Genomic DNA, 15,293 nt, shown 5'->3' on the forward strand with positions numbered 1-15,293 from the left:
GGTGGAAATTATAATAAAAATTAAAATTATTATATGTAATACGTAAATTCAGTTATTTCATATAATAATTTTTATTTATGACTTTATTTTATATTAGTTTAAATCAAATTATAACTTAGAGTATTAAAATTGAATTACATGTATATAAAACAAGGTATATTGGTTTTTAATTATCCCAACTATTGCCTTTTGGTTACTGCTGGTCATAACTAATGAATTGGCTACTAATTGTCCCAACTTTTAAGATTGAGAAGCCATTTGCTGAATCTGTTCTGTTGAATTGTGAGGTTCCAACATCAAACTAAGATTGAGAAGCCATTTAGTGAACGGAATATTAAACTAAGATAAGAAATAAGAAACAGAAAATTCAGAAGAAATAAGAAACAAAAATAATTAAAACCTTATAAAATAATAATATTTATATAAATGTAGCCTAATTAGAATACATAAATTATAAATATAACACAAAAAGTACTCCCTAAATACACTAAAATAATACAATTAGCAATTAAAAGATCTAACAAACACATAAATTTAAAACCTTTAAAAATAATGATGCTTATATAAATATATCTTAACTAGAATAAATAAAATAAATATGATATATAAACAAGAATTATGAATGATGTGTTAAAGAGTAAATTATGTAAATCTGACCTTTTTTTAAGTAATCAGTCATTGATTTACGTAAATTTGACTATTTTTTAGCGAATCCTTATTTATTAGTTATTGATCAATCAAAAGAAATCAGAAAAAAAAATCACAAATTTCTCCCAAATGTTCACTTTTGCCTCGACCAACACTAGTCGCTAAACCTTCGCTTCGCTCTGAAATTGCGCCTAGGTGTGCGCCTCCGCTGCTTTTGATAACTATGAGCCCAGTTATTAAGCATTGATCAAAGTACATTTGACAAATATATATGTTATTCTCAAGCACTATTGGTAACACAAAGCTACTTTCCACTTCTCAAATTCCTGGCATCTCAACATGAACGCACTCGCATTTTGATGACCGCCACCTCCGTGTTTCTGTAATTATCATAAAAAACGTCACAAAACTCTCTTAACTTACTAATGAAATGAGTGATTGAAGAAGAACAAACCTGTGATATTGATGTCGTGTCTTCGTTGTCTACACTTCTAAGGCTTATTTTTAGAACTTGGTCATCCTTGAGCTCGGGTACTCTGTAGACTACCGCGCCTATGCCCCTATCCAAAAAATGGGGAAAAAACATTAAACAATTGTTTGACGTCGATTTGGGTTATATTTGATTTTCAGCGGTTTAAAATTAAAACTCTGCTTAGTAATGAATCATGAGCACAATTTGATGTCAATTTGCTTTTTAGTTTAAACTTTGTCATAAGATACCCCAACCAATTTAGTTTATTACACGAAAACATTTTTAAAAATTTTAAAAATAAATATATAAATTGGTTAAACGGTTCAACCCGAACAAGACCCGCTTAGCTAAACAGGTTCGACCCGAAATTGACCCGAGCATGTTCATACCAAACCTAAACCCGTGAATTTCATGTTAGGTTGATGTCTTGTTAGAAATTCACACTCCTAGAAAGAATTATAAAATTACTCATAGGGTACTCAAATGCATAGTTATTAAAAGCCCTCGCTTCTTGCGCCTAGGCCCATTTTTCAGTCGAGGCTCAATAAATGCGCTTCTTGCTCCTAAGTGAGCGCTCTGGCATTGTCTACGCCAGGAACATGAGAAGATAAAAGCCGAGCAAAAGAAACACAAAAGTGCTATTGAAACTTAGATCTAGGAGTGGTCAAAGGAATTACATTGAACATTTTGTTTTTCAAGTTTTAGAATTACGTTTGAATCTTGACTATTTTAGAACTTTTGGTACTAATTAGATGATATTATAAGATATGTAATAGCTTTTCTTTACTTTATTTGAAGAGTAGTACCATTTACATATACACAATATAATTTATTTTTTTAATTGAAGTGTGTTTTCTTTTCTCAGGCCCTCACTTTTTTTGCGCCTTGCGCCTAGGCCCCAGGCGAGGCCTATGCACCTTGAGTGCGCCTGGTGCATTTGATAACTATGCTCAAATGCCAATTACATTATCAAAACTTGAGAAGAAAGTGGTGGCGACCCGCACTGATTAGAACATATGTTGACCCGTTAACAAGACGCTCATCATGTACAAGGTTAGAAGTAATTCAAACCTTAAGTTCTGATTGCGGCTTTTTTCAGCTAACTGGTGGCCAAGTTCGCTCCTCAGATTAGACACAGAATCACCGTTAACAGCCTAATAACATCACAACAATATTAGAAAAGCAATAGAAATATCAGGAAATCAAAAGAGAAATTCAAGCACAGAATATATGAAATCACGATCGAACCTTCACATATAAAAAATAGAAAAAAAAAAGACGAAGAGAGTAAACTGCACGTTGGTTGGTGCATCACTCAATACATACATTCTTGCAGGTTGTGTCCATAAAATGAGCTCGCTACTAAACGCATCCTTTATTTGGAAACATGCAACCCATTGCGTGCTTTTCGGTAACTGACGTTTGTCTTTTAAAATGACAATTTTGCCCTTACACATAATGGACAGAAATGTGTAATTTACCCAATTTTTTTACTTTTATATTTCTTTTAACATTTTTTTCTTTTATTGTTCTTAATGTCTTTTATTTTTTAAGAAAAAAAACACCAAAATTTTATTAACTAATTAATCTAAGCAGTTAATGCGGAAAAATATCGGATATCGACCAAGGACTGATACTTGAGATATCGGGTATCGCGGTGAGATATCGGTGGGATATCGGTAAATTTAATATTGTGCAGAATTTAAATATATAGCACTTTAACACTAACAATTCAGTATACTCTCCTACTATTAACAAATTATCCTTTTGCAACTTTCAAAACACTAACAATTGTACCAAGTAGGAACTGACTGGGGTTGTTTGTTTACATCTGAAATGGAACCATTCAGAGGGAAACATCTGATTCATTCAGACTTCAGACTGTTTGGTTCAAGACAGAGAAGCATCTGAATAGTTAAAATTGGGTCTGAATCATTCAGACTCATGTCGTTGCTGAATGGGACAGAGGCTTATTCAGATCTGAATAAACCAAACAGCCCCTAATCATGTTCTAATTCTAGTCTAAATATCATTTGTCTATTTCTGGAGGGGTCAAGTGCAACTTATATTTCTATAAATAGGAATTAATAGCTAATAGGGAGAGGAGAGTAGGTTTTATGTTTAAAATGGCATTGCCATGGCTCTTGCATATGCGGTGAGAGAGGGCTAGGCCCGGGAATCTATTGTAACTTTTCTATACGTTTTCATTAATACTATTGCTCGGTTCTTGTTTGCCTTATTCTATTCTCTAATCTCAATTAACCACAATCATAATCTATCAAACCGTATCAGGCTTATTCATATCTAAATGGACCAAACAGTCCCTAATCAAAACACCAACACTAAACACTAAAAGTTGAAAATTAAGACTTGAAACACTGATATCGAGAATATCGGTCAATATCACCGATATTATCGGTGATATTGACCGATATTTCACATGAGGACCGATAACTGAGATACCACCGAGATTGACTACATAGTAATTAATAAACTTATTTATGTTAACAAAAATATACTTGTTTGAAGTATGAAACTGAAAACTTACAAGACAATGTGATCCATCATCAAGCACAATCTCATACGACTGATCAAGAACCTCGTTTATCAAAGCCTGCTTCTGTGATAAGCTACCAATACCTTGACCGATCACGTGTTCAGCATCTAAAGATAACAACTGCAGATAATTATTATTAAATAATATCATTGCTTTTGTTTCTCAACAAAATCATATGTCGTAAGACCAAAAACCATTTACCTGCTGAAATAATGAGGGATTCAAAGTCACACTAAACTCAATGTTCAAATCTTTTAAACCGCTGCTGAAAGCTTTGCTATTGTGAAGACGCCATTTCCATAAATCTGCATCCTCGATGTATTCAAACAGCGTACGTGCGCGTTCAAACTTCTGAAGATGACTCAAATTATTTCCATTTGCAAGGGATGAGATTTTTTCTTTAAAATAATCATATGCGATTGTGGCCCCGCTCCTTCCCATATCAATCACCTTAGTCACATTCTCACTGTTAAACTCACCATCTTCAAGCGCTTTGAGAGCCGTTTTATGATGATCTAATATTATCACACTACACCAATCAAAATGATAACAATTTAACCCTTTTAGCTAATTCATCAATATGCTCCATGAACGGGTGTGCATGGGTCGGTTTTGGGCTCAAACCAAACCAACAACCAAGATTTCGGTTTTTGAAAACCGTTCGCTTTGGTTTTTCCACTTTCAGTTTTTTCGGTTTCGGTTTTGTCATTTGGGCTTTGGGCTAAAACCAAACCAAAATTCCATTATTGAGCTTTTTGAAAACCATTCGGTTTCGTTCTTTTCAGTTTTCGCTTTTGCAATTTGGGCTTCAAATTTTGGGCTCAAACCAAATAAAAAACCGGAATTACAGTTATTGAGTTTTTCAAAACTGTTCGGTCACGGTTTTCTCGTTTTTGCCATTTAATTGGCCTTCAAAGTTTGGGCAAAAAAGAAAACAAAATTTGCCCAAAATAGCGAATTTGGACCTTTGTGTTAATGGATAAATAATTAATTATTATACATACGGACTAAAATAATTAGGTTACACTATTTGTTAAATTCTTATAAATTACTAACATTCAAAAATAAATAAAAATCCATATTCAGTTCGTTTTATACGACTTAACCACATGCAAAACCGGAACCGAAGCAAAAGTTAGGTTTTCACAGAAACATAAAACCAAACTGTTGGTTTCATTTGGGTTTGGTTATTTCGTTTCGGCCTTTCTTACTTCTAATCAGTTATTTCGGTTGCATGCACACTCTTATTTAAATGACCATGATTGCTCTTTGAAAAATAATGTTTCATCTATCAATTCTAGTTTGAGTTTTAAGGTTGTTGACTTGCTTATCGTTAAACATCAGTCTAAAGTATGAAAAGGAACGAACCGATCAACTTTGGGTGCGAGCTGCTGAACAAAACCAGGGGGTCCAACAAAGTCAAGAAGATACGCATCACCTATTTGATCCACAGGAAGCTCTTCAACTCTGAATAAAACATCATGATTACTATTTGGATGTGTGTTTTGAACTTGATTATTTATGGATTTTCGATCAAATGCTATCAACTTGTCTTAGTTTCAAATTTAGTCATCAAAGTTTGGAAATCATCAAGAAAAAAGTTATATTTAGAGCATGTTTGGGATTGAGTTTGAAAAATGCTTATTGACTTATTGGTGTTTCCAAAAAGCCAATAAATTAAAATGTGTTTGGCAATCACAAAAATCTTTCTTATTTTAGCTTTTTGAAAGGGTTAAAAAACAGTTTTCCAAAAGTCCCAAATCCTGGCTTTTAAAATGGCTTTTTGAAAAAGCCAAAAAGCAATTTTCAAACTCAATCCCAAACATGCTCTTAGGGGGTGTTTGGGATTGCTTATTTTCATCAACTTATAACTTATTAACTTTTTGAAAAGTAATAAGGTGTTTGGGATTGCTTATATTGTGAGAGGAAAAGTTCCATAAGTTACACTTTTGTAACTTATTAACTTAATGAAAAGTTACAAGGAGGCAAAATAAGGAATCCCAAACACCCCCTTAGTGTAATATGGATAACAGCGGGATGCATACTTGATTGTAAAACCGTGTTTCATACATGTGGGTATCTGATTACTCATTACTTGTCCGGAGTCAGGTATACCTGTTATTTTGTTAAAACTTACCCGTAATGGGGTGTGCAAAAAAACCGTATACTTAACTGGAAAAAGCCGAACAGAATTGTGAATTCGGTTTTTGGTTCCAAATTCAGTTCCGTTCCTAACTGTGAGTTCGGTTTTTGATTCGGTTATCGGTTCGGCAAATCTTGCTTATTAATTCAGATAAGCGAACCAAATTCAATCGAATGAACCGAATAATAACCGGTTTAATCGGACAACTGAACCGAATAAATCCGATGAAATCAGTTCAATTATCGGTACCACAAATCTTGCTTATTCGAATAAACAAACGTTACAAACCGAATTCAGTTTTAAAAAAATTTGATTACCATGAAAACTAGAATATATAAAACTAAAAAGCTAGTGGATAAAGAGTGATCGAGAGAGATTAGTTTAGATTACTTGATTGGAGAATAAACAGTGTTGGGAAAGAAGAGAGGTTGAAGAGATGAAGAAGAAGAAGAAGCAGAGAAGAAGAGATGAGCTGCTAAGGCTGCAAAAGCACCATCAGGACATGGATAATGATACAACACTGCTGTTGTTTGCTTCAACCTCAACGACATTGTACAACTGTTAGTGTTTGTACATAGGTTTGACTTTTGAGTTTATATTGAAACAGATTCGGGCTTGAAAACGTTAACTTGATGGGTTTGACTCAATTTATATGTTTGGTACGGTTTTAAGGTTCGTGTCAAATTTTCAGGTTTGTATCGGATTCTACCCGTGAACATCGTCTGTTATTCGGTAAGTGGAAATCAGGTAAGGTGTTTAAAACGGGTACATTTTCGCCTATTAAGGCACCCAAAATCAAATTAGTGAAGAGGAGAGAGGGTGTGTAAGTTAGCACTCAATCTTTACCTACTTAATCAACCATCATCTCTAACATTTATTTAAAAAAAAAAAAAGAAATATCGTTTTATGGTACTTGGAGAGAAGTGTTGCCTATGATTAAGGTGTTTTAGGGTAGCTGTTGAAGAGCCCATATATGATGATTAAGTCTTTTGTATTAATTAGATTTTGTTCTCGTATGTGATATGTATGTTTTCGTTTAATTTGTTTATGTTTGGGCCCAAGTCCATCTTGTAAACAAGCCCGTTAGGCCTTTAAATGAATAGAAAGTATGAAGATATGTTTTCACTATAAATTATGCAAGCATGAACATGATACCAGCTCTTGAAAAACAATTCAAACTTTCTTACTTTCTCTCTCTACCTTATCTCTTCATAGTTTCTACTTTTAGTAAATAATCAAACACTAACAAGATCCGAGATCCTAGTGTTGTTAGTTTCCACTAGCTAACAATACAGATTGATCCAAGAATAATTGTGAGATCCGGCATATAAGGACCTACAATAGGTATCAGCGCTTCGGCTCGACTAATTATGGTTCTTCGGTCACGACATTGGATTTTTGCTTTTGTTTAGGTGTTTCTCGAGTGTGTGTAAACAAACTAAGGGTTATTTTGGTTGTTTGAAGCTTCATACTTGTTAAAAAGGGTGTTTTTGTGAAGATTCGTGTTCAAACGTTATTTGCAAATTTGTATCATCAGGTACTCAATCGCAGCTGGGTCATTATCGCAATCGCATCTGGAATCGCACTCGCCTCCCTGATTGCATTCGCATCAAGCTCGCAATTGCATACCTGATCTCATTCGCATTAAACTCTCAATCGCATCCATCCGGAATTGCAACATTACTCATAATCACATTTTGACCAGAATCGCATTACTGTTCACCTCACAATTGCATCACTGTTCATTGCGATTGCGATTCCAAAGACTTAGAATTTTCAAAATTTTTCATTGATTTCAAACCGTTTTCTTAATCTTTTGAAGATGGCTTATGACTCTGAAATGTGCTAAAAGTTACTTGATGCTTGAAAATGAATCATGAACCTCTAACAACCCACCCCGACTCATAAGCTTTGAAAGCAACTTTGAAGATTGGAAGTGTAGGTTTAAGAACTTTGCTAAAACAAATGACTATAGGATGATAAGATTTATTGAAAATGGACCTCACAAGAATAGTTATAACAAATGGTGTTGAAGTTGATGTTCACGCCACAACTCTTACACAAGAAGATCTCCTAAAGATGCTTTCAGATCAAACAGCCTATGGTTATCTCAGCATGTGTTTAGCCATCCAGATCACTGAAAACATTAGAAAATGTACAACTGCAAAGCAACTTTGGGATGCCTTGGTTGAGAAGTTTGAAGAAAATTTGGACATGAGGGAAAGCAGGTTGACCCAAAAGTCGACACGATCAAAAGGGCGACTTTTGGCATGGATTGGAAAGGGTAAGATTGGGTGAGCCATGCTTTGTTGGCGATGGGAATAATCAATTGTGCATCTAAATCTCTTTGTGAAAAATTAAGATATTGAGCCAGTTGTAGGTTTTGACCTTTATGTAAAATTTAATTGCTGATTTTAAAGTTCCATGGTGAATATTATATGAATTATATAGAATCTAAGGATTTTTCTGATAGGTTTGACAGATCATAGATACTTCAAAAACGAGTCACATTACGAAGTAATTGCATAACAGTAATGGTACTTTATCAGGCCACATTACAAACTCATATAATATGTATAATCTCTCTAAGTTAGTGTGGTATCCATTGTTGGTTATCTATTGACATATCATGTGTTTTGATTTTCAACTTATATGCTTATGTACATTTCTATTTGACTTTGATAGCCAGGTTATTAAACACAATTGGGATACCAAAGGAATGTCAAGTAGCGTTTAGTGAGGTATTATTTGCTGGCTGCCTGACATGTGAACAACTGCTCTAATTTTTCTCAAAATAATTGATTTGTGCTTGCTTGATTAGTAATTGACAGTCAGGTTTTTACTGTTTTTGACCAATAAGCGAGACAGTGGAAACCGTAATCCATCTGCAAATGCACCGGCTAGTTCAAAAAGCGAAAGTGGTGTAGGACTTACTTGGTTTCACAAGGCGGGCTAATTGTTCGGGTGAGGTTCAGAACGGATTACAAGTTTGGCAACTTTAAACAGGTATACTTTTTAATATTTTATATTTCTTCAAAATTTTGTATCACAAGATATGTGGTAATTCACATCTTCATGCTCCTTAAAACACCAAAATATAAACAATATCTAATCTTTTAATTATATATCGACAGTTTAAGAGCATATTATTATATATTCTCCTTGGCGTCCCGTCCTCCCGTTCTAAAAGAGGTAACATCTTATGTAGGCACGTAAATGAACATAAACGTAGCATGTTTGTGTTTGTTCATTTAACTTAAACCTAACAAAGGTCGAACACGAACAATTGAACAAACAGAGTTTTATGTTCGTATTCATTTGGTGAGCGTGTTTTTGTTCATTTATGTTCGTTCATTATAGTATGAAGAATGTTTCACTGGCGTAAACGAACGAACATTATTAAACAAAGATAAACGAGCATAAGTGAGCTAAAATCGATTGAATGTAAATTTGAACAACAATATGTCGGGTCTGAAAAATTATTAAAGAAGATTAAATTGTAATGGACTAACGGGCCTTACAAATAGATGAATATATTAATGAACAAAAACGAATGAACTTAGTCAAACTTAAAATAACGAATGTAAATGAGTGACTTTAAATGAATGAACGTTAATGTTCACAAACATTACGTATGAACAAGACATGTGCTACGTCATTCTTTGCAATCCAAACAATCTTTTAGGGTTGGTTGCAAGGGTAAATGGGTCAAAGAAGGTATCTTTTATTCTTTTTTATCTACTTTTTGATAGTTTTAACTTGGTAACAAAAAAGTATGATTATAAGAAATAACAATCCACTAATGCTATTTCTTGAATCATCATATCTTACTAAATTGTTACGATGACCATTGATGACAGTTTGTGGAATGATACTTGAGGATTCTTTGTAAATATCCTCATAGTTTATTGGTTTTTTTCTTCTTAGTTTAATTTTTTTTAGTTTTCAACTGTCGTGTTTTGATGTATATATTAAGTTTAGAGAAACATGGACAGTTGGACACATAAAATAAGGCATTTAATATAACTGGTAGACCTTGAGGACCTAAAGAAAACCACTGGTATTTTATTCTTAAATCTTATTGATATATTACATACACTTAAAACACTTTATGTCTTTGATAAACTTTAAACATAATTTATTATTTTGCATGTTTTATTTGGCTGTCAATTTGAGCTATTTTATAATTTAATTTGATTCAAATGAACCCTCATGTAAAGTTCTGTTTATTATCGCATTTGTAAATTTTGATGTTTAACAAAATAAATGTGAGACATGCCTAATGTTATATATATATATATAAAGGATATAATACAATAATCGTTTATCGTACATTACGTACGGGACACCCTCAGCCCTAGATTTCAAAAAACACACGGTGGCAAATTTGTAAATTATTTCAAATCGTTTTCATCCTAATTAACCATTGCGTCAATTCAACCGTCGTTACCGACGCCATTTGCAGACACACGCTTCAATTTGCTGATGAGTCTGAAGCTGCTATTAATGAACAGATCAAGTAGTTTTTGCACTTTTCGTTTATTAATTATTAATTATTCGTGTTTTAATTAGTTACGTGCTTAAATTTGAAAGTGAATTTAGAACGTACTAGGTGTTTGATGAACGTATTAGGAGAAATAAGGTTTAGTTATTATATTGTACGTATATATAATATCAAAACGTTTTACACATTATATTAGATATATTATAATACGTTTTAGCAAATTGACTATATCCCTTAAACGTTTTATCAAATTGACTATATATATCAAAACATTTTAACAAAATTGTTTAATACGTTCTGGTTTATTTGCTCATATATCAAAACGTTTTAATACTATTCAAAACGTTTTAATACGTTCTGGTTTGATAAAACGTTCTGGTTTATCTGGCTTATAAAATTGATTTTTTCTTATAAGTTTTGATAAAACGTTTTGATAATACATTTTAGTTCGAAATAAAATTGATGTCTTCTTATACGTTTTGATAAAGCGTTCTTTTAATATGTTTTGAATTAAAAAATAAAATTTATTTTTTTAATACGTTTTGATAAAACGCTCTGTTTTATTTACAGGTAATGAACATTTTTGATAACCGCCGTATAATAATTCAAAGAAATACTATTCGAAACATGATTAATTCAACTATAACGACATGCAAATTCAATTAGTTATGCCGATATGGGACGCTCGATTTTAAGGGTGGGTTATTGTACAATAATGAAGAATAGCGATTTGGGGAATTGAAAGACTAGATTTGGGGGAGTATACTTGTACGTTCTGGACGGAATTACCCTTTTGATAACCGCCATATATTATCGTATTAATATATCTAATAATTTAATCGTGTTGAATTGTATGTTCTGGATTATCGCGTACCTAATGTACGATAAGGTATTAGTGTACGTTAACCGCCCCCTATATATATTATATATATATAGGGGAGTGATAATTTGAGAACTATATTGAGTTTTAAGAACTTTAAGAATCAATTGTGACCACTCATTTAATTAAATCTTGGGTTTTTTGTGGTTGTGATTAAATGATATTATAATATTTAGAGATGAAAGAGAAAATATAGTATTATATATGAAAAGGGTATGATGGTAAAAATACTTGTAAGAAAAGATAAAAAACCTTAACATTATACTATTTTTCATTCTTTTTATTATCCTAACTTTTATTTATAGTTTGACCAAATTTTTAAATAATAAAAACAAGATATTTGTAAAAAATTAAAAAGAAAAAAAATATTCCGACATATATTTAAATCTTTTAAATACAAAAATACGTAAAAAAAACTATTACAACAACAAAAAAAACTAAAAACATTTGTACAAACATTTTTTTTCTTTTAACCAATCATTTCGAATAGCACATTGTTCATAAACCCCTCTTTTTTCTTTTTGAAATTGTTTTGCATGTTCTAAGTGATTCATTTTTTCCTCTTTCCTCTCTATACATGTAGGGAATTACATACATAAATTCGTAACTTATCCAAAATACACAAGTAGATAACTTACCGAAGCTACACAAATTATACAATTTACCCAAGTTACACAAAATACAAAAATTATACAAATCACCCAAATTACATATATAGTAACTACATAAACTATATAACATGCCAAAACTGGACAATTTATACAATTTACTCAAGTTACACAAATTACAAAAAACTACACAAATTATCCAAATAACATATACATCTACATCAATTACACAAATTACCCTGATCTAATTATTACCCTATCATGAGATACACAAATTACATATACTACACACCGTATATAAATTACGCTTACATAAATTACACAAAATACTCAAATTACCCAAATTACTGAAATTATGCAAGTCACAAAATACTTAAATTACCATTTTGTTTTACTTTTCATAAATTCCATAACATTCCTTTTTTCCTATAAAACATTAAAATAATATTTATGAAAGTATATGTAATTAACACAAGCTGGTTAGAAAGTTAAACATTTTTTACTTACAATTAAGTTAATTTATTAAATTAAAATGGGGTTGAATGTTTTGGTTTTTCGTGAAGAAATCAAAATTTGTATATACTAAAACCATATAAATTTTTTTTTCTTAAAATATGGATATTGATCGTTTTTAAATTATTCACGTTTCACGTTTTTATTTTCATTGATTCGTTTCTTTAAAAAAAGTTGACAACATCAACATTCTTGTAATAATTAAATAAAATCGTACTATATAATTATATATATCCAATTCAAAATACAAAGAAATCTTTGTAAAAGTCCTAACAAACAAATTTTATTTTATTTTTTCATATTTTACAATTTACATATAAACTACTTTGATTTAAAAAAATCTATGAATGAAATATATAAAAAATTTATGAATGAAATAAAGTAATCATTTTATATTAGAGAGAGAAACATAGATTTGACAAAGTAATAATTATAGATCGGGGAATATGATAAAATAGTTAATAGACCATAGTACCCTTTGGTTATTTTAATTTATAAACGGTATGGTTAAATATGGACCACATGCTCAGTTCTAAAGTTCTTACTACTGAGGTTGGTTCTTAAATGAAATCAGCCCTATATATATATATATATATATATATATATATATATATATATATATAAAGGGGACGGTTCAGTGGAGAAATCATATTAGTGTGAAAAGTGTAAGAAATGAATTATAACCGTTGATTAGATTTGATTTGTGGACTACATTGATTATGATATTATTGTAAATATTAGGTTTCTAATTTTAATGCTATTTAATAAAATAGGGTAATCTTGTAATTTGTCACAGTCATCTAATTAATGATAATCCCCCCCATTTACAGCATCATTCACTAGTTTCCAATTTTAATGCTAGCGGAAGTTAATACTGACATATTAATATATTATTTATTTTATCCACTTATTCTATATTCATCATCACTGATCACTTGGTAATCAAAATTAGGTTTTTATTTTATATTTTAAGTAACTTTTTTACTTGATTTATTATAAGTGGCAATTAACAAAAATTAATTGCTATTTACGTCCTACATAGAATGTTTATATCCTACACAACATATTTACATACTGTATATTTACACAACATTAACCCTACACAACCTACATAATATATTAATATAATGCACAACATATTTACACACTATATATCCATACAACATTCAATCATACAAGACTTACACAATATATTTACATCCTACTCAACATTTGAAAAGTTGTGTAGGATTGAATGGTGTGTGAATACAAAGTTTGTACATATGTTATGCATGATGTAAATTTTATTGTGTGGGTTGTGTAATGTTGAATGTTGTGTAAATATATAGTGTGAAAATATGTTGTGTAGGATATAAATATATGGTTTCATAATTTTTTGACATTTAGAAAGTTACTGAAATTTGTATAATAATATAGATACAATGTGTCGTTGACGTCAAATATGTGCATGCCAAAGAGTTTGTTTGGTAATTATGTTTACAGTGTAGGATAATTTTGGTTACTATATAGGGCACGTAGTATAAAATCCTTTAGTGACTAGGGTGTGTAGGATATTATTGTTAATGATTTAATGTGTACGATGTGTAGGATAAATATGTTTACTTTGTATGGTCTGTACATTTCAATTGGTGTAGACAAATATGTTTATTGTGTAGGGTCCGCTGAATAAATATGTTTATTTTGCTTGATAAATTACTTTTCTATCTGTTTTGGGTGTGTAAGATAAATAAGTTCACATGTGATGGTATGTAGGATAAATATTTTGCAGTTTTTAGATATATGCTATCGAGTTATAACGATAAGAATGCAGACCAATCCCCTGTTAAGAAAAAATTTTTAGAGAGAATTGTTATAAATTTGATCTCTTATAGGCGATATATCTTATATGCTATGTAGTAATTATAATGTATGTACAAATTTATGACTGTGATATTCAGAATAATTCTTGTGAATTCAGAATGATTTTATTTTGGTTATCGAAATCATACGGGATGTAAAGATAATTATGTTTACTTTGCAATTTTTGTTTTGTATATTATAACTTTCATTTCGGAAAATCCAGAAGATTGAGAGTAATGATAAAGGTTGAAAAAACCTCACTTGATTTGCTAACAAAATAATCATCTTTGAATTAAATAACAATATTGAAGAAACACTAAGTGACCCGGTGCAGATTATAGATAATCTGGGGGTTAAGTAATGTTTCCCACGAGAATGAGGTCCAACAGAGACGGTTGTTCTTCAGGGGACCTGCAAAACAAACACCGTAAGCTCGTCACTGAGAAGGGAGGGTTCCTCCTTGTGACCACCCTCCGGCGTGAGAATCAGACTAGGTTGCTCTGAATATAAGTGTATATTAAGAGATTGCTAGATAACAGGATAGCAGATGGATCTTACCATTCCAAGATGTTGGAGTATTTATAGCCGAAGGTAGGTTTCCTAGAAGGTACAGCCGGCTGAATAGTATTCCTGTTCTACCAACAGTGGACTATGCACAGGCCATACTGGTTGGTGGATAGGTTACGGCCAACAGTAACTATGTCGGCTGCACTATTCCTCCAACTGTAGATTATGCACGTCCTACCTACTGTGGATTATACGCAGGCCATGCTGGTTGGTGAATAGGTTACGGCCAACAGTAACACTATTTCACCAACTGTAGGCTGCGCACGCCCTGCAGTAAGGGTTGGTGAGTAGGCAGCGGCTAATAGTGACAAACAGTACTAGAGGGTGCTCCTCCTCGTACTGTTGTCGGTGAGCTGTCACCCTGTGATTGGCTCATGGGCTGTTCTGGTCAGATTGTCTGTCCTATCCATACCTTGGTAGGTATAGTACAGATCTTTCAGAATCATACGGACTGGCTCACTTTGGCGGGATTGTTCCCGCCTTGCTCATTCCTTCATGTGACTACTGAAGTATCTATTGTCTTGTGCGTGTAGCCCTGCTGTCTGCGGGTAGCCTTCCCTGA

The 15,293-nt window shown here is 32.0% G+C and overlaps 1 protein-coding gene across 1 annotated transcript; it reads right to left on the minus strand.

Annotated features, from left to right (window-relative positions):
- Nucleotides 1–240: 240 nt before the first annotated feature.
- LOC143620836 (uncharacterized) lies at nt 241–6,371 on the minus strand. Its single transcript, XM_077092428.1, has 8 exons — nt 6,211–6,371; nt 5,046–5,144; nt 3,879–4,206; nt 3,669–3,797; nt 2,192–2,274; nt 1,103–1,208; nt 957–1,028; nt 241–339 (listed from the first exon to the last, which is right to left on the minus strand). Exons 1-8 carry the CDS (start codon nt 6,369–6,371, stop codon nt 241–243), a joined length of 1,077 nt encoding a protein of 358 aa, XP_076948543.1.
- Between the last annotated feature and the right edge of the window lie 8,922 nt (nt 6,372–15,293).

The sequence above is a fragment of the Bidens hawaiensis genome, unplaced genomic scaffold (assembly GCF_021521415.1).
Source record: "Bidens hawaiensis isolate Kalapana, Puna unplaced genomic scaffold, B.hawaiensis_p1.1 tig00002717_1, whole genome shotgun sequence".
Lineage (NCBI taxonomy): Eukaryota > Viridiplantae > Streptophyta > Magnoliopsida > Asterales > Asteraceae > Bidens > Bidens hawaiensis.

What these genes read in the sequence shown, in the direction of transcription:
- LOC143620836 (XM_077092428.1), bottom strand. Translation starts at nt 6,371, where the DNA reads ATGTCGTTGAGGTTGAAGCAAACAACAGCAGTGTTGTATCATTATCCA. An exon ending in CTCGCACCCAAAGTTGATCG is followed by an intron (nt 4,207 to 5,045) that starts GTTCGTTCCTTT and finishes TGATTGGTGTAG; the next exon opens with TGTGATAATATTAGATCATC. An exon ending in ATCCCTCATTATTTCAGCAG is followed by an intron (nt 3,798 to 3,878) that starts GTAAATGGTTTT and finishes AATTATCTGCAG; the next exon opens with TTGTTATCTTTAGATGCTGA.